Here is a 22,406-nt window from a genome sequence, read left to right as displayed (position 1 = left end):
GGAGAATCATCTAGAAAAAGAGAAAAAAGGGAAAAAAATTTCTCTACTGCGAGGCCTTCTGGGCAGCACGACGGGCACGAACACCATCGGCCAGATCCTCAAGCACCTCAACAGTCATCTCCCAGTTGATGCAAGCATCAGTGATGCTGACACCGCGGAGGAGAGCCTCAGGTCCCTCGGGGGGAACCTTCTGGTTACCCTCGTAGATGTTGGACTCGATCATGACACCGATGATAGAAGACTCGCCCTCACGGAGCTGATCGGAGACCGACTTGGCGACAACGGGCTGGTTGAGGTGGTTCTTGTTGGAGTTACCGTGCGAGCAGTCGACCATGACGACCTCGCGCTGCTTCTTGGAGCGGAGAGACTCGCGGGTAAGACGGATGTTGTCACGGTCATAGTTGGTGCCACGGTTGCCGCCGCGCAGAATGACGAAGCCGTGCTCGTTACCGGCGGTCTTGGTGATGGCAGCCAGACCCTGCTTTGTGACACCGAGGAAGCGGTGGGGGTGCGAGGCGGCGCCAATGGCGTCCACGGCGACGGTCAGGTTACCGTCTGTGCCGTTCTTGAAACCAATGGGGAAGGAGAGACCTGAGGCCAGCTCGCGGTGCAGCTGGGACTCGGTGGTGCGGGCGCCGATGGCACCCAATGAGATCAGGTCGGCCAGGTACTGTGGTGAGATGGTGTCCAGCATCTCGGAGGCGATGGGGAGACCGGTGCTGGTCAGGTCGATGTAAAGCTTGCGGGACACGCGGAGACCCTTGTTGATGTTGTAGGTCTCGTCGATATCGGGGTCGTTGATCAGACCCTTCCAGCCGACAGTTGTGCGGGGCTTCTCGAGGTAGGCGCGCATGATCACGCAGAGGTCCTTCTCCAGCTTTGAGGAGAGCTCCTTGAGGCGGCGGGCATACTCAAGAGCGGTATCGGGGTCGTGGATGGAGCAGGGTCCGACGACAACCAGGAGGCGGTCATCGCGCTGCTCGATAATCTCGACTGCTTGGTTACGACCAGCGCGGACGGTCTCAATGGCACGAGCGGGCTATACAGGCAATTGCGGTCAGTTGGTGCTTAGGGATTTTCCGAGTGGCGATCCCCGCAAAGAGCGGGGTGAAAGGGAACAAAATGGACTCACCGCGGGGAGCTCGTTCTGCAAGAAGTAGGGCGACAGCAATGGGTCGTATCCAAGGACTAAAAATCCATTTCGTTAGTATCGACAATTGGTGCTGAGTTACCAATTCCACATACCACGAGTGTCCTCGTTGACTTCGGTGGTGTTAATGAGAGGCATTGCGATGCTCTAATTGGCAGCAATTAATATTATGAAGAGTATATGAAGGACTCTAGAGCCAAACAAAAGGTAGGGATTTAAATCAGAGGAATGACTCACAGGTCTGGGGGGGATGTCGAGGGGGGAAAAAGTCGACAAAAAATAAGAGGCAAAAGTGGGCCGATTGACTCACGGGTCTACGGACCTTTTATACTCGTCGCTGTGTGGAACTGGTTGACCGATCACGGAGATGCGCTGGATTTTTTTTTTAATTTCGTCTCAAACCACAATCTTTGGGCATTCGGGCCTCTTCGATCGTCAGGGTTGAATCTAGTCATCTGGCTATCTTATTGCATATACGCAGACCCAATCACCGGGCCGGAAATGGCCACACCAAAAGACGACATTGGGATTTCGCTCAACACCCCGAGGGCTGTTCTGCTTGCTTACCTGCAGGTCATGTCATGTACTTCTCAGCTGTCATGTTCGAGACAATCTCACATTCTTCTCATCTGGCATTCTTCCGGGTTGTACAGAGGGCGAAGTACATGGTACACTATACAAGAGACCTGATTGGATGAAGAGCATCAAAGGCTGGAGGTCAAGCATCAGACCCACATTATGTGTTGCAGAAGACGATGGCAAGAGAAAATCCAAAAAGTTAAGCACTGTCATTGCCTATCTGCTGTCTTAGGTTGCACCTCGTTCTCTTATAATATCATGTCATTGCAGGAGCATTCAACATGCATTTTCATCTCTGCACTTCTAGGGTGACATTGCCATGCTCTTCCATGAATCTTGACCTGTAACTTTTTTCCCCCTTCGTGTATCATCTTCAAGATATTCATCGAGACCCTTATGCCCGCCGGTAAGCAACGAATCAACGCACCTGCCCCGTCACTGACACTCAAAAGAAGTAACAACAAAGCAAACAAAGTGAACTGCTGTCATGACTGCACCTTGAGGAACGTAATCCTGACCTAATTGGCTAATGGGTGATATGCCGTTGCTCATATTCCTAAGAATGATTGGTTCTCAACAAGCCTTCCCATTCCGGCAACTTGCTAGATATAAAAAGCATATGTAGAGGCCAGGCCCACTTGAATTTGTTCCCCCTTCCTCAACACTCACAATAGGGCCCAATTGCCTAGGTAGGTCCCAACCTCTCTAAGAGTCGAGAAACCGTATTTGCGAATTTTGTTGGTGGTAATTTCCCCAATACTAAGGAACAGTTGAGCTGGACCCTTTGATTTAGGTACTATTCTACAGTCCCGTGGTAAAGATACAACTCGAATGGAAGACGTGGAGTGGTCAGTTAGAGCAACTTGCTTTACACTCTACATGTAGCTAGCGATGGAACATCTCGTCATCGTCAATTTAGGCCTCGTATTATCTCGCAATCAATGGTCCTCGTGTCATCAATCTAGAATTGGACTCGAAGTACTAGAAGAATGTCAGCAACAAGTTTATGGCGACTATAGAGGAATATAGGCTAGCAAATCACTACTGATATCCAAGAAGACCAAGATTCCCTTCAACGGGAAACGGAAATGGGCTGTTCACATGAAGATGCACACTCAAAGGCGTCGGAAGGCGGCCGGGAAGCCTCAATCCCCGGTGTGGTCATCCTGCTTTCTACATAGTAGCGATTTACGATATTACTTAGTGTGATAGTAGCACCGTCCTTTCATCGATGCTTATTAGATACCATCTGTGTGTATTGATATTCTTCGATTTACCTACGGCCCTTTTTTCTTTTGCTAGATGCCCCTCTTTGTTAGCGATCTGTCTGTCCGTGGCCATACAGTCATTTTTCTTTGTTCTGGGCTTCAAACTGGTGTTATTCTTAAACTTACACTCAATTCGCCTCCTTGATCCTTTGGATGCTGTAATATCTGTGGGCTGATAGTACCAGTATTTCTCGGCATACATATGGAGCATCATTATCTTTCGTGTTGGGTATGCCACCTGAGGTATTGTCATCGATGTGAACAAAATGGCAGTTGCAGTCTCCTCTTTCACCTTCTCGTCCGAACGCTGCCTGGTTTGCTCTGATTGCAACCCGTGCTTCTCGTTCCTTTCCGTCTCTTTTCTTCTCACCTTTGTTTTCTCTTTCGCCTCTTGGCTTATTGCTCCCTCCTCAGGTCACTTGCCTCGAGCTTCCTTCATCTCTCGGGTTAAGTCCTCATCTACACATTTCATCTTCTCACTTCAAACAAGCATTTCGAGTCACGATGCCATCTCTCACTGCAGGCACAGCTCCCTCCCACATGAAGGGAAAAAGGAGGACAAGCAAGGCATCTTGGGTGTCTGAAATGGGCCAAGTGTCCAAGGTGTCACAGACGCCCCAGAAAGCCCATCCATCTGAAGTAAGCAATTGTCCTGATCTCACGGCGGTACAACATTGGACCCTCTTATATATCTGCGTCATCTTTGCATGCTAATTGAATGGACAGAAACCCAATAGTTGCACGCATAGCTCAACTTCACATGGTCCAAGCACAAAGGGCAACGTCCACCATGTAGCTGACTCTTCCGGGAGGAAGAAAGGAGAGATAACCGCCGAAGACCGCCGCTTCAGTTCCCAGAATGAATACCCTGCCCGCTTCACCGTGAAGGAAATACAAGTCAACATCGGCTTGTGGGTCTGTCTTGCGTGTCCCTCATCCGTTAGCAAATGCAAAGACTGCAAACAACACGAAGGTCATGAAGATTCTCTGATTATCGGTATTCATGGAGAGTGTGTCAATGGCAAGATGGGAATGCGTTCGGCGATTGGACTATACTGGGGCTACGGGAATAACGGAAATGTCTCCTGGGAGATTCCGAGCAAGGACAGCCAGACCAAGCAGGTCGCCGAATTGACCGCCTGTCTGCGAGCATTGCGCAATGCCACTTCCATCCTGGAGAAGCGGCGCAGCATTATGCGCAAGGGCAAGAGTCTCACGCCATTGAACACTTTTGTGATCAAGTCCGACTCGGAGTATCTCGTTCGCAGCCTGACGGAGTGGCTACCCAAGTGGAAGGCAAATGGATGGAAGACTTGCAAGGGAGTTCCAGTGGCCAATGCTGACAAATTTCAGCTGATTGAAACTGGTATTGCGATGCTTGAGGTGATGGTCAACGTCAAGTTCTGGCTTGTACCCAAGGAGGACAATATGGAGGCTAGTTTGCTGGCAAAGCGGGCTCTCGTGGAATATTGAGCAGGGAACACCAGCTACATCACACCAAAGAGAATTATCTACAGGTTTATCTCACAATATCAGAATGCTAATGCATATCAAATTTGGGAATGACTGTCTTTGTCGGTTGCCGGCTCCAAGGTTCCGATCCGAACTGGCTGACATAAGCACCCGATGTGGCCCGGGCCCGGGGCTGGGGGCAGAGCTGGTATATTGCTATCGGAGCTAAGTTCTAGAGACCATTGAGCTGTGTTTGGGATTATCTGTTTGGGATTGTAGATGGTAAAAGGTATCTTGTATAGTCCATCAGTAGGGAGTACTCCGTAGCAGGGGCTGAGAAACGAGATGTTCAAACGTCCAGGTCCAACAGCCCCTTCCCCACACTGGCGGGAAACCGCTTAGCCGATCTCCAGTGCCGGAGCCACTTAGCAACGGTACTGGCCACACTACTTCCGACCCCGGAATCCTGTCCGGCAGTCTATAAGTAATTCTGGCGCCCCATATTTGGAGGAGTTGTTACTCTCCCTTTTTCTCTCTCTCTTCTACTTTGTACAGACATTTGAGGTGTAAGTAAATACCCCCAGAGCGTAACATATGCATCCAAACTGACATCGCCGAAAAAGACCGGAAATACCCTTGGTATACAGCTTCAATTGAATCCGAGCAACCCCAAAAAACAAAAACAGCTACACAACCATGGCTTCTCCAATTCCCCGCGGCCTCCGCCAGGTGCTCCAGAAATCTCCCAACGATATTGTCATTCTCTCCTCATTGCGCACACCTGTCACCCGCGCCAAGAAGGGTGGTTTCAAGGATGCCTACCCAGAAGAGCTACTCGCCAGCGTGCTGCAGGCCACACTGAAGGCCAACCCTAACCTGGACCCCGCCCAAATCGACGATGTGCTTATCGGATCCGTCCTGCAAGAGCTAGGCGGCGCCAAAGCAGGCCGCATGGGCCAGATCCACGCCGGCTTCCCTCACTCAGTGCCCTTCAACACAATCAACCGCCAGTGCTCATCCGGCCTGGCAGCCATCACAACCATCGCCAACGGTATCCGCGCCGGCGCCATTAACGTCGGTATCGGCGGTGGCATGGAGTCCATGACTCGCAACTACGGCTCCCGCGCCATCCCCACAGTCCTCTGGCCCGAACTGAAGGAATCCCACTCCCAGGATGCCCAAGACTGCATCATGCCCATGGGCATTACCTCGGAGAACGTCGCATCTCGGTACGGCGTGTCCCGCGCCGACCAAGACGCCTTCGCCGTCGAGTCCCACGCCAAGGCCTCCGCGGCGCAAAAGGCCGGCCGCTTCGACTCCGAGATCATCTCCGTCACCACCAAGACCCTCGACCCCGCCAACCCCGATGCCCCAGCCAAGGAAGTGACCGTGACCCAGGACGACGGTATCCGCCACGGCCTGACCCTCGAGAAAGTCAGCGCTCTCAAGCCCGCTTTCTCGCCCACCGGCGCCAGCACGGCCGGCAACAGCTCGCAGGTCAGCGACGGTGCGGCCGCCGCTCTGCTGATGCGCCGCTCCACCGCCGAGGAGCTCGGTCTGTCTGGCTCCATCAAGGCGCGCTGGGTCGCGTCTGCCGTTGCGGGCTGTGCCCCCGACGAGATGGGCGTTGGCCCTGCCGTTGCCATCCCCAAGCTTCTGCAGGCTGTTGACATCAAGGTCCCTGAGGTTGGAGTCTGGGAGATTAACGAGGCTTTCGCCTCGCAGGCTCTGTACAGCGTTCGCAAGCTTGGCATCGACCAGGCGAAGGTTAACCCCAACGGTGGTGCTATTGCTATCGGTCACCCGCTTGGTGCTACCGGTGCCCGTCAGCTGGCTACTCTGCTGCCTGAGTTGGAGCGCAGTGGCCAGGAGATTGGTGTCATCAGCATGTGCATTGGTACCGGTATGGGTATGGCGGGCATGTTTGTCCGTGAGTAAATCATTGGACTTGATTTGTGCAAAATGCCTTTTGTTTTATTCTTTTTCTGCTTAATAGTATGATATCAGCGTCGCATGTATATACATTTCGCATACTATAAATGATTCCTCCCTTTTTATGACGAGTGGCTTGAAGACCGGCGGTTCTCCCTAAATATGTATGTAGGTATGGTCCAAGAGGCTTTTCAAGATACATCGTCTACTGCGACAATAATGGTGAGGACTAAGTAATGTTCTTGGTTCCTCTTTTCTTTTGAGATGTACCCGGTAGTACTTGCAAAATTCCTTCCTCAAAATAGAATTTGGCGCCGCCCAGATCAGGTCCGCTTGTTTGTCCTCGGGTGTGTACTTGGGAGCGGAATGCCGATGATGGTCCAGGGCCCAGGCAGTTAAGACGGCCAAGGGGAAGACCGAGCCTTCATCAAAGGAGAGATTGTCTGGAAGTAGGATGGCAACTTCAGATTGTACCAAAGTGTACTTTTGGAAGGAACCGTGGCTAGGAGAGCCGTTATAGTAGAATGATGAGGCAAAGGCAAATGATTCAGGTTCGTGGACCAGAGCCTGTGGTGACATTTGACCCCAGCTTGTTGACAATGCCCGCAGTATCGCATCCCACGATGGCGGGGTGATTGGGCACAGGAGGCATGCCGTAGTCAGGTTGAAAATGATCGCTTGTTTCAAGTCAATGATCTAGACCGGGCTCGGGGTGGGACACTTGTCAAGTGACAAGGGACCGCCCCTGCTGGGGGAGAATGGCAGCGGCATGCTCTCTGGCCATGGTAGATGCTTGATGAGTTGGTGTTATGATTGCTGTGTATGGCTTTATGCTGAAAAGACGATTCAAATTGAGCAGGCGAAGCATATAGATGCCCAGGAAGAACGATATAAAGTGAAACATTGGTGAAGATACCAAAGTGCCCAGTATATACGTTATGTACCTATAATAAATCGACCGGTCAAGGGTACTCCGTAGAAGTACACGCATTGAAGTGCAAATACCAATGAAACGCCGCTGTATGTATGATCTGAAAAAGAATATTGAGTCGTGTGTTTGTATGGTACTGTAGTAGGCAGATCGATTCCAAAGTGGGATTCAGTAAGAACCGTCCAGGTGGTCTGACTGGCTTTGGCGATCCAGCGCGTTACCATCTTTGTAATGATGAACAGGGGAACATTGGGGCATTCCTTTTGTTCCCAGGTGACTAGGCTATCGCATCATCGAAGGTCCCGAGGTCATTCCCAAAGTTGATTTGTAAAGCACTGCCTCTTGTGTTCTCTTCATTCAAAATGACCACGCAAACGATGAGTGTCCTGGGCGATGATAGGTGTCCAACTGTGTTGCCTCGGGGAGAACGTCATGGCGGTCGCTGATAGCAAAGCGAACGATGGTATCAAGGCGGGGGAAGGCCATGATCCAAGTATACACGAAGAGAATACTAGGGATTATGAAACTCGCTCAGTTGGGGGAACTGAAGAAACTAAAGGATATCCCACTGATTCGAAGTTCTGGCTCATCATGCTCACCATGACAGCCTTGCTTATCCTAGGTGGACTTGACACCAATATCGTTGCAACTGCTGTGCCCAGTTACGGGCTTGAATGCGAATATGATATTCAATGCTCCATAATCTGATCACGCTTTGGCTTCTATTATTACCGATGAATTTCACACCGTGGCTGATGTTGTCTGGTACTCGTCGGGATTTTAGACTCTGCGCCTGCGCCTTTCAATTTATGTTTGGCAAGATGTACAAGCTATTCTCCGTCAAGCGCATATTCATGGCCTAGGTACTACACTTGGGCGTTGATGACCAAGCGCTTCCACTGGCCGGGGCCGGGGAGTGTTTGTCAGTATTCCCATTTTTGCATCTGAGGGTCTTGTGTCTTGCGTCCAACCACACAGATTCGTGTTGAATATAATGTCGTTACTTTCGGAGTGAGAGGCAAAGTCGCAGCCCGAGGCCATGAACTGAGTCAATGGCATGCCCCAACTTGTTGGTTCTGAAGCCACTGCTGTGAGGTGAACCAGGCAGGATACTTCTCAACCCACGTGGATTGATATCAGAACAGATAGCATTGTGTAAGATGATCGTAGCTTCATAACCAAATCGGTGCGTGGGTGAGGTAATGAAGGTAAGCCCAGAAATTGGACTTTTCATCCAACATTGGCGAGTGGACGCCCTGGGGACTTGTATATGTTATTGGATCGACTCTCCAAGAGCTTGGATGTGTTGTAGAACCGTGCTTCAACTTCAACATCTAGTGTGATCAAGATTACTTCGCTAAAACATAGACCAGGCTGGCCTCATTTCCAGTAGTTAATGCAATCGGATTTGTGAGAAATTATTGATCTGCAGGACCAATGTCCCTGGGATGCACATAGTTGTAGTTTTCAGGAACGGAAGACCAAAATGCCAAGCATCCAGACCATGCTCACGTGACCTGTCTCTCTCGAATTTGTTTCTCCGTCCGAGCCAAACTCCGCCAGCTCGACGTTCTCAAACAGAATTCGCGCCCACTTTAACAATGCGGCCATCAATGCGCCTCCCTCTGCGGGAGGTAAACTTCATTTGCTCCAGCTGCAGAATTGAAGCCACTCCCCGTATCTCACCATTCGGTCAATTCCGCCGTTATGCCTCCGACTCCCCCGGAATCCTCGAGCGCACTCGGCGCAGCCTTTGGGGCACAGATAAGCCCCCAGGCCCGGCAGATCCGTACTCTGGAAGCCAGATTATGCCCGATCCCAATGCCGCTCCCGAAGAGTCGAACCCAGACGAACAGTTCAGCCTTTCCCAGGGTACTGAGGGCAAGGTTGAAGATATTGAGAACCTGAACTGGGAGGAAATGCCCAGACTCGGCTACCTGATGGAGCATGAATGGCGCTACAAGGGCGAGAACCCTGAGGCTGATACCGTCAAGGCGTATGTTTGATCCAAATTGGCGATTTGATGCCCGTGCATACCACTTCCTCGGTGAATTCACTGACCCTGGTCCCTCTTATCTAGATGGTACGCCAACGAAAATCCTCTTACAACCAGGGAGGCAGCCCACCAGGCCGCTGTGGAGATTGCTTTGAAGCAGATTGTCGGGGTACAAGTCACCAACTCAACTATTAAAGAGCACGATCCAGAGATTCTTGCCCAGATCAAGTCCTGCAAGATCGAAGGCCAGGCTGAGCAATGGGGCGATCGTCTCCGCTTCCCCGACACCACAACCATGGAAAATCTTTTGCGCCATGTAGCAAACGACAGTTCCAAAAAGGTCGATTCCAACCAAATCCTAGAGCAATTGAAGAGCTCTGGCAAGCTGGAGAACCGCCTGTACGACGCGAATGCCACCGAGCCGATTAGCGAGAGCCTCAGGTCGTTGCCGCTTGATAATGGAAACGTCAAGCTTGCTGTTAGTATTCCTCCGTGATTCTTATACTTGTGGGTCTGGCTAATTCTGTACTAGTTCTTCACCCACTTCTCTCAACTGACTGCCCGCCACATTTCCAACTCCGTCGTTACCGCCTCTGCTACTGTCGGAAAGGTCTTCACCGCACAGGAAGCCCTTCGCAAAAAGACAAAGAGACTGACCCCTGTGCTTCTCCATGAGTTGATGGACAAGAACGGCACCGCTGCATTGCCTAATGTTAAGATCTCTGATGTCCGCCAGACTCGCCACCACAACGATGAGGATCTTGGCCGTAAGAAGGCCATTGTGACTGCTCTCTTCGAGAACGGTCTCATTACCAAGAGTCTGGGCCAGAAGCGGGCGCGGCGCTGGGATGAGGCCGAGTCTGCGGCTGCCTAGATCTTTCTTCGTGTTGTGTAGAACGTTGGGGGACAACCCCCCTTATTATATGAGAGCAAATCTTCTGTATATTAGGATTGTTGAATTGCATTATTTTCCCCCGTTACATTTCATACGGCCGAATGGGTTCCGAGAATTGTATATGTTAATTTTGTAATGTACAGTATGTTTACTAGATTTTCTGTCTAGCATACCTAAAAGCGTTGTGGTCACGGTGAATCCTCGAACAAACCTCACGGCCGCCCCATAAACTCCATAAAACTCCCCAATGACTGCAAGTGACTAATGCGAAGCAGAGGGAAAACACCAGGTCATGAAAAGGAGAACCCTCTGGTCATAAAGTCGCGATTCTTCGATGCTGAGTCCTTCTTGGAGAAAAGACTGTCAACATTCTCATTCCGGCCCATCATCTTCCGGCGCTTATTCTTCTCGTCCTGCTCCGCCAACACACGGGCAGTGAGCGAGGAAGTAGCAGCGTTCTTGATTCCCATACTGGAAGCATTAGTAGGTACCGGTGTGGAAGTGTTGCTTCGACTTTTAGGGTCAGAGGGTTGCTTTGACACTTCCGACGCAGCAGGTTCGGTGGTGCTAGGAGCATCAGTCGCACTCTCGGTGGTGGCATGCTTCTTGCGCTTCTTTGAGCCGGGGGCTTTTTTGAGAGAGTGCGTGAGACCCTGCTCGGCAAGTTTATGACCTCGTGCGATCAGACGTTCCTTATCTTCTTTTTTGGTGGTGAGGATGTTAATGATGTTATCTTCGGTGTAGGATTCGTTGCACTAGATATATCAAAGTCAGTCGCTATCTCCACCACATATTTAATCACAAGCCGGTCTTACCTGTAGGCACTTATCTCCCTTAAGTTGTCGGATAGCCTCCTCTGCGAATACATGTCCGCACGGTACAAGGTATACAGACTTAACGCTTGGGCCCAACGGCTTCGCAGTGATGGGGCAAATCCAGCCCTCGCGACGCTCACGAGGCGCAAAAGGTCGGCCTGAAGGGTGCTCGGTGAGCTCTGTGTCGACTTCGAACTTTATTTCGACCACATCGCGCAGCGACTTCACGCGCCCGCATAGGATCTCTTCGCAATCAGCCTTGGAGCTGATTCCTTCGACATCGTCGCCGGGAAGCAGAAATTCGAGTATGGCGTCTTTGTTATACAGATTCCCTACAGAATCTGATACAATTGGTCGGGCTAGGGACTTGTGTGAGAGTGGACAGGTAGTCCAGCAATGTTCTTGCTGCTCGCGCTGAGTCTCTTTTACTTGCGCCGTGCTTGGGGCACGAGCTGCCTCGCGGACGAGCTCGCGGCGTGTCGGGATACTAGAAAGCCTTATGTTAGGAATATCTGGTATACAGAATACCAATATGAAGTCCACCTACCTTCCACCGTCATTACCCATGTTTGCGATGTAGTTGGGGCGAGATGCTCTGTTGCGGCCGTGATTAGTTGGTCGTCAGGTGACTACTCATTTCGTAGTTGCCATCGGAATTGTTCCACCTCATCAGAACCACAATCCATCATCACGATCAATCTTGCAAGACATTCTTCGATTCGTAAATGGTGCTAAATTTGTTGACGCTGCCCGCTCTTTATTTTTTCTACTTGTGGGCTGTTCACTAAACGACTGGCATAAATTGGCCGTCATGAACGAATGTGAGAGGCCTTGTTCATGTTCGTCTGCACAAAAGTTACAACATGCCTTCATGAACGCACCATAAATTTGGCAATCAACCTGTCAGTCCATTCAAAATGGTCGCGGCTTATATAAATGCCTATGAATTGGCATTATCGCCTGCATGGGCTATTCATCCTGTCATTTCCCCAGGGTTGCCAAGCACTTGGAGCCTCATCTATTACAAGACGATGATTACCATATCCCTCCTGAGCATACTGCCCAGTCTAATGCGCTTGTCTTCTTACTTCTGACTATCAAAGCTATCTCGGGGCCTCGGTACGGAGTGGCTAGCCGACTCCGACTCCCAAGGTGATATCAAACCGTATAGGCAGCCTTGTGGCAGTCCAGTCGTTCTGTAGGCTCACGGTTTGCCCTTCATCCCTGTCTACAGTGGGTTCTACTTGCTCTGCGGTGAAAGCTTGAGTGCGTATTTCTGGGTGTTCACTGGGAAGAAGAGAACACAAGTTCTTCTTACCAGATCTTGCCTTCAGTATAGGAAGTTCACAAGTGAAGGCCGGATATAAGCAGCCAGCTTATACACTGTATTTGCTTGTCAGTCGGCTGTACTTGCAATAATCTTCGACCAGCCCTCCACAGACTCAGAAGAAGCAGCCTCATCCAACGTCATGCGGCCTCGGGAACGGACTTTCATTAGGACATACATAGTATGGAGGGGGAATTTGACATGGTTCGGCTTCATGTCGCCAAGGACATCGACGTCTTTCTTCGGTAGGCATTGTTATGGCTCCTGCGATCACCCCATCGTCAGGTGACTCCTCATTTATTCTTAGCTCCTGTTGATTAGCAGTAAAACAATTCAACTTCGTTTCCATCCTACATACTACTATGCATATGCTCTCACTCGCCACGATAAAGGCGCATTGGAAAGATAGCGTGCTGACTCAGCTCCGATTAGATCCAGCCCGGGCCCGCTATCAACAGCTGGCCAGAAGCTCTCTCCGCACCACAAACAAAGCTCAATGCCTCAAGCATGAGACTTCCTCAGTCGTTATTGTTGATGGCCGCCGCTGGGTCGGCGGCCCAGGCTAGTAGTGACAAGCCTGCGCGTCCCCGTGGCGTGGGCCCCGAATGTGAGTACCTGGACCCTGACTAGATCCACCTTTAGGTAGTGTTTCCGTAGCGGGTTCGTGCAACCGGGGATCTACGATAGGCAATTGATCCTTTTTCTGTCGGATATTATACTAATAGAACATACCTAGTTGCCAAATTCTACCAGGACGCCACCACATTCACCTGTATCTCGAATCCCTCGGTCAAAATCCCCTTCTCGGCCGTCAACGATGACTTCTGTGACTGTCCCGATGGAAGTGACGAGCCGGGGACGGCTGCCTGCTCACATATCTCGCGCAATTCCCCGCCGACGGTGGCCGACCGCCCTGGGAACAACGATTTGGACATCGCACTTGCCCTCCCGGGATTCTACTGCAAAAATAAGGGCCACCGGCCATCATACATCCCGTTCCAGCGTATCAACGATGGTGTCTGTGATTATGAGCAGTGTTGTGATTGTAGCGACGAGTGGGCTCGCGTTGGGGGCACGAAGTGTGAAGACCGTTGCAAGGAAATCGGCAAGCAATGGCGGAAGCAGGAGGAGCAGAACCAAAAGTCTATGACTGCTGCGCTGAGGAAGAAGAAGGATCTTCTCGTTGATGCAGCTCGCCAGCAGCAGGAGATTGAGGACCATATCGTCCGGCTAGAGGCTGAAATTCAAGGCGCAGAGGTCAAGGAACAAAATCTCGAGGCTGAACTGAAGCTCGCCCAGGAGCAGGACCGCAAAGTGGTCCGTACTGGGAAGGGTAAAGGCAAGGTCAGTGCCCTTGCAAATCTTGCCAAGGGTCGTGTTGATGAGCTACGCAATGCGTTGGTTGATGTGCGCCGCCAGCGGGATGAAATCCGCGGGCAGGCAAAGGAGCTTGAGGATATTCTGGCCAAGTTCAAGGTGGAATATAACCCCAACTTCAATGATGAAGGTGTCAAGCGCGCTGTCCGCAGCTATGAGGACTATGCTGCTCGTGAACAAACCTCTGAGGGCGGAAATGGTGCTGTGGAGCGTGACTTGGACGAGATTCTCAAGGCCGATGGCGCAGATAATGGTGTTAACTGGGAGCACTGGGAAAATGAGGAGGATGGTTGCAATGATGCGGATCTAGGTAAGCTATCGTTTGATATTTTTGTGACACTAAGTACAGCTGGCTAACGAGCAACAGTGTACAAACTGGCTGCTTATCTCCCGCCTTCGCTTGTTAGCTTTATTGAAGACAAGATCGTCTCTGCTAGGAGCTTCCTTGAGGATCAGGGCATTTTGCCCAAAGCCAACGGGGACTCTTCCTCGGAATCCAAGGCTGTGACCCAGGCACGGGACGCACTCAAGGCCGCCCAAGACTCTGTTTCAAGTCTCAAAAACAAGCTGCGCGATCAGCGTGCCGACCTTGAGCAGGACTACGGTCCTGCTTCCATCTTCCGCGCACTTAAAGGGGTGTGCATCTCTCTGGATGCGGGTGAGTACACCTATGAGCATTGCTTCCTCGAGTCAACGAAACAGAACCAGCGGAAGGGAGGCAATTCCGTGTCTATGGGTCGATTCTCCAAAGTTGGAACTACGAGCGTGGAAGAGGTTAATGAGGCTGGCGATGTCATCAACATCGAGAAGACCGTGATCGAGTACGATCGCGGCCAGTCTTGCTGGAATGGACCTAGCCGGTCTACCAAGGTCATTTTAGAGTGTGGTGAGGAGAATAAGATCCTGAAAACAGCAGAAGAGGAAAAGTGCGTGTACTCGATGCTTGTTACCTCGCCAGCTGCTTGTGCCGGTGGTGAGGAGGCAGGCAACGCTGCTCCTCGCTCGAAAGACGAGCTGTGATATCTATGTACAATTCAAATATCTGATGTTGCATCTGCATTTGAGTTCTATTTTCACATACATTACAGTAGTTGGAATTCACTGCAATTTGAGCGTTTATGTGCCCTTCTGTTCTTATCTCTCGCCATCAGATATAGATGCATGTTTCTCGGTCATCGGGGGTTTGATATATATATATACGTGATAGGGCTCGATGATAAAACTTAGAATAAACTCAGATCACAATTACTTTGGAGCAAACAGATACGAGAGAGATGAAAGATCACAGAGAAAAAAAAAGTAGCATATAGCTGTATGGCACTTGGCTCAATACTAAATCACATGAACATAGACAAGGTCCGATCTGAACCTATAAAATGAAAACACCCCATCCTCAAGGCTCCAGGCCCTGTTCTCCCCAAATCCTAGCACACAACCATCTCGATGGACGATCACAACAGAATTATCTCAGTTCGACAAGGACGGCACCGTATCCCCGCTAGTTTGCTAGCAGTGGGAGTCCGGGTCTCGTATGGGTTATATTGGAGGAAGATGGCGGTGAGGATGGCCTGCAGGCTGACTTAGTGCTAAGAAAATAGTTAGTATATCTCTCGCCCAGGGTCTCATTCCACTGAATCCAGAGGTCCAAGACACAGATCGCTCAAGCCAGGGCAGCATACCTTGCAGGAGCTGCATGAGCAGGACTGGCACTCGCCAGAGCAGCAGTTGCAGGAGCAGGGAGACATGATGAATATAGATGTGATAGGTAAGAAACCTTGAAAAAAGCTTGAGATAAGTGGCTTTGGATGTAGATGGCGTGGATAGAGAAAGAAAAAAAAAGGGTATCCAGGGCCGGATATGAGGGCAACTTTATACCTCTTCTGGAGTCCTCGACACTCCTATGACATCCCGATCCATGCTACGGAATAGTCGAGCGAATATTCCATTTTTCCACGTATTATGCACCTCCATCCAATCCAAACAGTCTAAACAGCAGTGACATCGTCGGGGTGCCCCGTTCACCGTCCATCGTATCGCGTGGTCGAGTCAAATGAGCTTCCTGCATCCCACTTCGGCCCCCTCACAAGCAAACAACCCACTTCCAACGTCCCACCTATCATTTGTTTCATTCTTTTCTCACGCGCTATGCGCTGTAGAATCAGCTCTACCGCTCGTCAATAAAGCGGAGCCTATCGGGCTTTGGCTATGCGAACTTTCCAAACACTAAATTCCCGGGGCAAATATAGCGCATACGACATACACAGAGGGGCTCGGATTTCGGATCTATTTTCTCGTAGAGTTTAGCCTCTTGTTTCGGTGTTTGCTCGGTATATGCGAATAGTCCCTCCAAAGTAGCCAAGTTAATCAGGCCTGTAGATCTGATTACCTTGTGCTCGGGCCGGACGTATGCAAACAACATGGTTGGTCTATTTCCTTAGACTCGAACTAAGAAAGGGTTCTGTGGAGCTGCTATTCATTGCATGCGTTGTTGACGCTTTGCTCAATGCGGTCATTTATGCCTCAACTATAGGTGAAGGTTGTTTGCCTTTGAATTCCAACTGCATCTGGATACTTCATATGTATGATGGTAATCTGGTCATGATCCGTGGATGTTGACATCGACCTTCAGTATAGCACGATATTGCGTACCCCCTGAGCACCGTCCCAAGCACATTAGTGGGATGATTGAAATTAAGCCCTTCTATAATCATGCCACGACGATGGCCACGTCTCGGGTACGACGTAGATCTGCACTGGTTTGATCCACTGTCTTCGGGACGGGCCTCATATTATCTCATGGGTACAGTCATATGTGCAACATGCGGATGGAGAACTGTAACGACTAAGACGGCCTGGGATATACCTTGTGTCCAGTGGGGAAGGGGTCCGGAATGAAATTTCCAGCGCCTGGAGCGGCGACAGGGTTGGATTATCGCCGTGGCCTATGGTGCGGCAAGTGTTTGCACGGATTGGGGACCTTGGAGGAGGGGTGCTGTCAGGCCCCATTGGTAGCCCTAGCTTACCTGATATGCAAATTCATGTCCACCCAGTGGAGTGCCAAGTGGTTTCAAGTTTCGTGTTTTTTTTTTCTTGCTTTCGGCGTATCTGAGTTGTACTCGGTGCGTGACGGCGAGACAACCCGGTTGGGATTGGCATCTGCATTATCGGGGTCCTCTTAGCTGGGATTCGAGATTGGCATTATATCATGGTAAATTGGAAACGCCCACGCATATTGCATTAGGTAAAATCAACCCCAAGTAATCACACCTGTGGGTTGATGCTGTGTATTATCAAGAGGCGAGATCTGATAACGGGCTTTGAGAGGCATCTCCGCTGTGTCCGTACTTGGTTCAAAACATAAAATACATTCAGGCCCTGTTCTGTATGGGAGCACAGAGCCTTTCGAATCTGAGTGAGCGCGAGAAACCAACAAGGCACCAACAAAGTGGAGAGGCTGCATCTTGGACGCTACTAAAGCATATCACAGACCCTCTCCGAGGTGCATGATGCCAGTTATGATTGGCCCCGATCCGATGTTACTCTTCTCGAACCCAGCATCAGGTTCCGCTTTTTATGTTTTATTAGAGCCAACTCTGCGCGGTTCCAGGTGTTGGGGGTCTCATCGAAAAGGTTTGATATCGGCGGTCTACGTAGAAAAAAAAGACGCATCGGCAAAACACAGCCGCGAAAGCCGAGTCAAATACGTTGTAGATCGAAAGGGCGGGAGGGTATTTCCTCTTCGGGTCATTCTGACGATACTTCAAATGATCGCCGCGTGGTGAATGTGGTTGGGTTCGGAACGATGCCTGATATGGTGTGAAATGAGATTATCGGTGACCACTCACCCGCACAGCTCCCCGAGGGTATGTGTACGGAGTACGGAGTACTGTCTTCCAGATACTGTGGCCATTGTTGCCACTACGATATGGAAGTTGCCAGGTACCGTGCGCCTAGAATGTAGATGTATATCGAACATCTCTACTGTCCATGCCCGCTAGCGAGTGCTGCAGGTATCTACATATGTCGTACAGCGTGCTGAGCGCCCAGTGTTGATCCCCCGATCTCAAAGACCCAAATATTGGATCTGATGCCCACAAGGTACTTGCTCTACAAAGAATAAAAGTGTTCCAGCAACCGCATGTCATTGACTATGGCAATTTCTTCTTTTTCTCTTTTTCTTTTGACATGACGTGCAGCCCACTGCTGTAACCCCATGGCATAACCCGGTCGGGGGCTATCCACCCCAGATATCTTCCGTCTCACTGCATGCCAATGTTGTCGAGGTGATTGCGGTCAAATCATCGTGAATGCCGTGGCCCATATGGGTAATTTATTTCTTCTAAACAGATTGCGGGGTCAGCCAGACGTCATCGAAGAGGGGAAGCGGAAAGGGAATGATATCACGTACAGGGCAGTTGCAAGAGCCGGCAGGGCACTGGCAAGTAGAGCCGCAGCTGCATCCGTGGTCACCTATTCTCGTCAGCATCGGAATCGAAAAAGCGAGGGTGAAATACGACGATTGACTCTGTCGAGTACCCCGCTATGACCCCACCATTCCGCACTCGGATCAGGCCAGGGCGAAGCGCGAGCTTCCAGAGGCATGAAGTCATGAAGTCACAGATAACAGGAAGCACTTACTCATTTTGTATGTTGGAAGTGGTGAAAACTGGTGAAGTTTGGAGGATAGTTGAAGGGTTGTGAAGGAGTGGGGGAAAGAAAGGGAAGGGGCCGACCGGGATCTTATATACTCGTGACTTTCCGGGATAAGTCAAGTCGGAGGGTCAGATTTGAGTGAATTGTCATTGCTCACAATAACCTGGAAATTCTGTTCGTTACACTGGCGAGTGCATTTCTGTAATCCCCGCTTGCGCACATAACCAACGCACTGCTTTCGAGGGCCGCCGTGGGCTTACGACTTGCCAGTATTCTATCTTTCTGGAAAAGGGGCTAATACGCATTGAAAATCATGGCTACCTCTATAGTTTGCATATGCGGGAGCATATCAACCTCGATCCAGCTGGACACGAGTATCGATCATTCCAAACTACAACTATGTCATTGCAACAGCTGTCGCGCGGTGACTGGGCAGTTATCTTCGTCATATTATCTCCTCCAGCATGAGCCACTGAATCTAGATGGGCTTCAAGAATACCAGCAGCCTGACCACGTTAGCCGTTTCTTCTGTAAGATATGTGGTGCCCACGTCTTCGCTCGTCTGCAACCTAGCGGACACTTTTTGGTCGCCTCGGGGTTGATAGTAGCAAAAGATGTTCCTTCGGTCCGAGCGGTGGAGCACTGGCAATGCAGTGATACTGGCGACAGTGGACTCAGTAAATTTCTTCTTGGAACAGAGTCCGCTATCCCCGGCTGCAGGATAAAAGCCTCGACCAGTCCCGAAAACTCCAGTGTCCAACCAGTAAACCCGGCGAGATACCTACCAACCCAGCATTTGCGAGCAAGTTGCCTCTGTGGAGGTATTGAGTTTTATATCACCAGACCCGATGACTCGTCCTCACAAGCGTCGTCACCATGGGCAGATCTGTTAGTGCCATATTACACCGGATCTGGGGCGAACCCAGACGATATCAAATGGTGGCTTCGAGACAAGGATACAAAGTATCTTGCAGGAACCTGTGTCTGTAATACTTGTCGAATGAGCAGTGGATTTCCTATCCAAACTTGGGCTTTTGTACCCAGATCCAACATCTTAAATGCGGACGGGTCGCCGCTCGCGTTCAATGCAGGTACTATGCAGCGGCATAAAAGCTCACCAGATGTTTTTAGAGAGTTCTGCCGGTGCTGCGGTGCAACTGTCCTCTGGCACTGTGAAGAACGACCATTATTGATTGATGTGAGCGTTGGCTTGCTCCAGGCAAATGGTGCCAGAGCTGAGGACTGGCTCGCATGGGCGACGAGTCGCGTTAGTTTCGCTGAAATGGCAGTGCAACCGGACTTGATTCATCGTCTGGAGGACGGACTCACAACCCATGGAGGGGAAATTGAATAACAATGACGGAGACTAGGCATCATGAATTAATCCACACATAGACACACATAGAGACACATATACAGTCCACGATGTCCTCAGTCAGTAGATAAATCGGAAGGAACGACCAACACTCGTCACCGCCCTCATCATCCGGCAATACCTTTCCCGAATCTTTTTTTCGCGTTCACGCACTTGGTTTATATTATATCCTGTCCCAGTGTACTTGTGTGCAAATTTGCTGCTTAATCGCAGCTTTTCCGAGCGACAATGCCTCCGCCAGCTCCATTCCAGTTCAGAGGAAACTCAAACTACCGTGGCTCGCGTCCAAAACACGAGTTCACTTTCCGATACCAGAAACCTGCCACCTCGGATCGACCGTTGCTATCGACGAAGATGGAAAGCGCACCGGAATTGCTTCAGGGAGACACAATGCCTGGATTCAAATTTGCATCACTTGCCAGCTTGAGCGACAGCGAAGAGGCAGAAATGGATATGTCTGATGACTCCGACGACCGACCGCGCAAGAAACGCGTGCTGGGTGTCGATGGGTCCCAAGACACTATACCAACTCCCTCTCCTGTTCCGAAATGGTCGAACCCCGATCCATACACCGCACTGCCGCCTCCGTCTGAAACCACAAATAAAAGGATTGATGTTGTCAAACTGATTCGCAAAGCGAGACTTGATATCACCCAAAAGGTGGATGAGACAGATGCAGTCAAGCAGAACTCAGACTTCATTTCTCTCGGCATGGAACCTGAACCGGAAACCGCCCAGACCAAGGCTCCCGAGAATGCCCCCAGAGGACCAAAGGCCCAGGAAACTATCGATCCCGCTATCACGAGTCGCAAGCGAACCCGTGACGATGAAATTAAAGGTTACTCTAGAAAGACCGGCAAGCCCGCCAGCAGGTACAGCTACGATGGTTCAGTCATCGATCAATGGAGAGCATTATCTCATGAGACAGGCACACCATGGTTCGAGAGCACACCAGCTGCCCTGCATGTGGGAACCCAGTCAGTACTATCTTTCTTTCTCTCTTCATCTCCATTCTAACATCCAAATTAGGCTGCATAATGAGATTCTCAGCTTCTATAACTGGGCCAAGCCACAGGAATTCGAACACATCGTCCGCGCAGATCTTGTCAACCGCTTGGAGACTGCATTCCGAAACCGATACAATGGTATTAAAATCAAGGCCTTTGGGTCTTTCGCCTCGGGTCTCTATCTTCCCACGGCTGATATTGATCTGGTGCTGCTTTCCCATACATTCCTACACAGGAAGATTCGAACGTTCGGAGAGAGAAAGGGTCAAATCTATGCCTTTTCGGCTTTCGTCAAGAGCTTGAACATTGCTGTCCCCAACTCCATCGAGTGCATTGCATCCGCCCGCGTGCCAATTCTCAAGTGGGTGGACAAGCTAACTGGACTACGAGTGGATCTGTCTTTCGACAATGACAGTGGCTTGCTTGCCAACGACACATTCCAGATGTGGAAAGCCCAGTTTCCAGAGCTGCCGGTCATTCTGGCGGTGATCAAGCAGTTCTTACTGATCCGTGGGCTCAATGAAGTTCCGACTGGTGGACTAGGAGGTTTTTCCATCACCTGTTTGGTCACAAATATTCTGCAACACATGCCCCACGGCAATGTCCAGCCCAACCTAGGAACCATTTTGCTGAATTTCCTCAATTTCTTCGGAAATAAATTCAGCTATGACAAAATGGCAATCAGGATGGACCCACCTGGCTATTTCAGCAAGGTAAGTTTATTCTTGTTTGCCTGGATATTAAATCGTTGGCTGACCGTTTGAAACAGTACTATTTCGGAAATCCCGATCGTCTCACAATCGAAGATCCCAATAACCGTGATAACGACATTTCAGGTGGCACGAAGGAAATTCAATTGATCTTCCGGACATTTTCAAAGGCGTTCGATACTCTGAAGAATCGCATGGAATATCTTGCCCTTGTCCAAGGACCGAACAAGAGCATTCTCGGACCCATCATTGGGGCGAACTTTGACGAATATCTTGAACAACGCTTCCAACTACGTCAGGTGTTTATGACCGAACAGAGATTCGCTTCTTACAGGGTGCCTCCGCCGCCTCCGCCTCCGCCCGCAGGACCTCCTCCGGCCGATGAAGCCTGTCCGCCTCCCCCGCCGCTGCCTGCTGGACCCCCTCCTTTTGACGGGACCAGCTCTCCTTCCTCCTCAGCGTCCGCGGATACCCAGCCCCCTAAAAAGCGCGCCAAAAAGACCAAATCTAAGTCGACGGGCACTAAATCTGAACCAGTTGACATTTCTTCTGATGAATCACCGGAACAGGGAGAAACAAAGGCAGCTAAAGCTCGAAAGGGTGAGGCAAGGCGTATCATGTGTCAGGAACGTGCTGCCAGACTTAAACGCCTGAGGCCCGATCTCAAGAAAATCCCCAATACCCTCAGTCTTAGACAAGCCCGCCGTCATGCAGGCTACGAGACCGATGCGGAGATGAACGCGGATCTGGATGCCAGAGAGAAAAGGCTTCTCGCCTCTGGTTAAGCCTGGCCGCTCCAGCCTCTATTTCGACGCCCGCGACGACTTTCATTTGGTTTCTATTCTACGGTTTGTTTGTATGATACCCCCTTGCTTCGACTGGTTTAGTGATTTGCACGGGGAAGAAGAGGAGGGATGTGTGCATTGACAGTATGGTGGG

The 22,406-nt window shown here is 50.5% G+C and overlaps 10 protein-coding genes across 10 annotated transcripts; 7 read left to right on the top strand and 3 right to left on the bottom strand.

Moving 5' to 3' along the window:
- Positions 1-43: 43 nt before the first annotated feature.
- N7457_004552 (3-deoxy-7-phosphoheptulonate synthase) lies at positions 44-1,288 on the bottom strand (the record flags this gene model as incomplete). Its single annotated transcript, XM_057175597.1, has 3 exons — positions 44-1,039; positions 1,133-1,188; positions 1,246-1,288. 3 exons carry the CDS (start codon positions 1,286-1,288, stop codon positions 44-46), a joined length of 1,095 nt encoding a protein of 364 aa, XP_057032644.1.
- A 2,213-nt stretch (positions 1,289-3,501) lies between these two features.
- Positions 3,502-4,470, top strand: N7457_004551 (uncharacterized protein; the record flags this gene model as incomplete). The annotated part of the gene is made up of 2 exons (XM_057175596.1): positions 3,502-3,636; positions 3,724-4,470. The coding sequence occupies 2 exons, from the start codon at positions 3,502-3,504 to the stop codon at positions 4,468-4,470; spliced, it is 882 nt and encodes a 293-aa protein (XP_057032643.1).
- A 675-nt stretch (positions 4,471-5,145) lies between these two features.
- N7457_004550 (uncharacterized protein) lies at positions 5,146-6,387 on the top strand (the record flags this gene model as incomplete). The annotated part of the gene is made up of 1 exon (XM_057175595.1): positions 5,146-6,387. The coding sequence occupies one exon, from the start codon at positions 5,146-5,148 to the stop codon at positions 6,385-6,387; it is 1,242 nt and encodes a 413-aa protein (XP_057032642.1).
- Positions 6,388-7,744: 1,357 nt separating this feature from the next.
- Positions 7,745-8,020, top strand: N7457_004549 (uncharacterized protein; the record flags this gene model as incomplete). Its single annotated transcript, XM_057175594.1, has 1 exon — positions 7,745-8,020. The coding sequence occupies one exon, from the start codon at positions 7,745-7,747 to the stop codon at positions 8,018-8,020; it is 276 nt and encodes a 91-aa protein (XP_057032641.1).
- An 893-nt stretch (positions 8,021-8,913) lies between these two features.
- Positions 8,914-10,182, top strand: N7457_004548 (mitochondrial 54S ribosomal mL50 protein; the record flags this gene model as incomplete). Its single annotated transcript, XM_057175593.1, has 3 exons — positions 8,914-9,308; positions 9,393-9,786; positions 9,841-10,182. The coding sequence occupies 3 exons, from the start codon at positions 8,914-8,916 to the stop codon at positions 10,180-10,182; spliced, it is 1,131 nt and encodes a 376-aa protein (XP_057032640.1).
- A 311-nt stretch (positions 10,183-10,493) lies between these two features.
- N7457_004547 (replication termination factor 2) lies at positions 10,494-11,585 on the bottom strand (the record flags this gene model as incomplete). Its single annotated transcript, XM_057175592.1, has 3 exons — positions 10,494-10,958; positions 11,019-11,505; positions 11,566-11,585. The coding sequence occupies 3 exons, from the start codon at positions 11,583-11,585 to the stop codon at positions 10,494-10,496; spliced, it is 972 nt and encodes a 323-aa protein (XP_057032639.1).
- A 1,267-nt stretch (positions 11,586-12,852) lies between these two features.
- N7457_004546 (uncharacterized protein) lies at positions 12,853-14,742 on the top strand (the record flags this gene model as incomplete). The annotated part of the gene is made up of 3 exons (XM_057175591.1): positions 12,853-12,952; positions 13,082-14,032; positions 14,090-14,742. 3 exons carry the CDS (start codon positions 12,853-12,855, stop codon positions 14,740-14,742), a joined length of 1,704 nt encoding a protein of 567 aa, XP_057032638.1.
- Positions 14,743-15,165: 423 nt separating this feature from the next.
- On the top strand, positions 15,166-15,486 carry N7457_004545 (uncharacterized protein; the record flags this gene model as incomplete). The annotated part of the gene is made up of 2 exons (XM_057175590.1): positions 15,166-15,279; positions 15,388-15,486. Coding segments are annotated over 2 exons (213 nt in total), but the record flags the coding sequence as incomplete, so codon positions are not given.
- Positions 15,487-15,886: 400 nt separating this feature from the next.
- N7457_004544 (uncharacterized protein) lies at positions 15,887-16,141 on the bottom strand (the record flags this gene model as incomplete). The annotated part of the gene is made up of 2 exons (XM_057175589.1): positions 15,887-15,925; positions 15,983-16,141. 2 exons carry the CDS (start codon positions 16,139-16,141, stop codon positions 15,887-15,889), a joined length of 198 nt encoding a protein of 65 aa, XP_057032636.1.
- A 3,837-nt stretch (positions 16,142-19,978) lies between these two features.
- On the top strand, positions 19,979-22,252 carry N7457_004543 (putative topoisomerase family protein TRF4; the record flags this gene model as incomplete). The annotated part of the gene is made up of 3 exons (XM_057175588.1): positions 19,979-20,727; positions 20,780-21,470; positions 21,527-22,252. 3 exons carry the CDS (start codon positions 19,979-19,981, stop codon positions 22,250-22,252), a joined length of 2,166 nt encoding a protein of 721 aa, XP_057032635.1.
- Positions 22,253-22,406: the final 154 nt, after the last annotated feature.

This window comes from Penicillium paradoxum, assembly GCF_028828445.1.
Source record: "Penicillium paradoxum strain IBT 22861 chromosome Unknown utg000004l_segment0_segment0, whole genome shotgun sequence".
Taxonomy (NCBI): Eukaryota; Fungi; Ascomycota; class Eurotiomycetes; order Eurotiales; family Aspergillaceae; genus Penicillium; species Penicillium paradoxum.
This window is presented reverse-complemented; position numbering and strand designations above follow the sequence as displayed.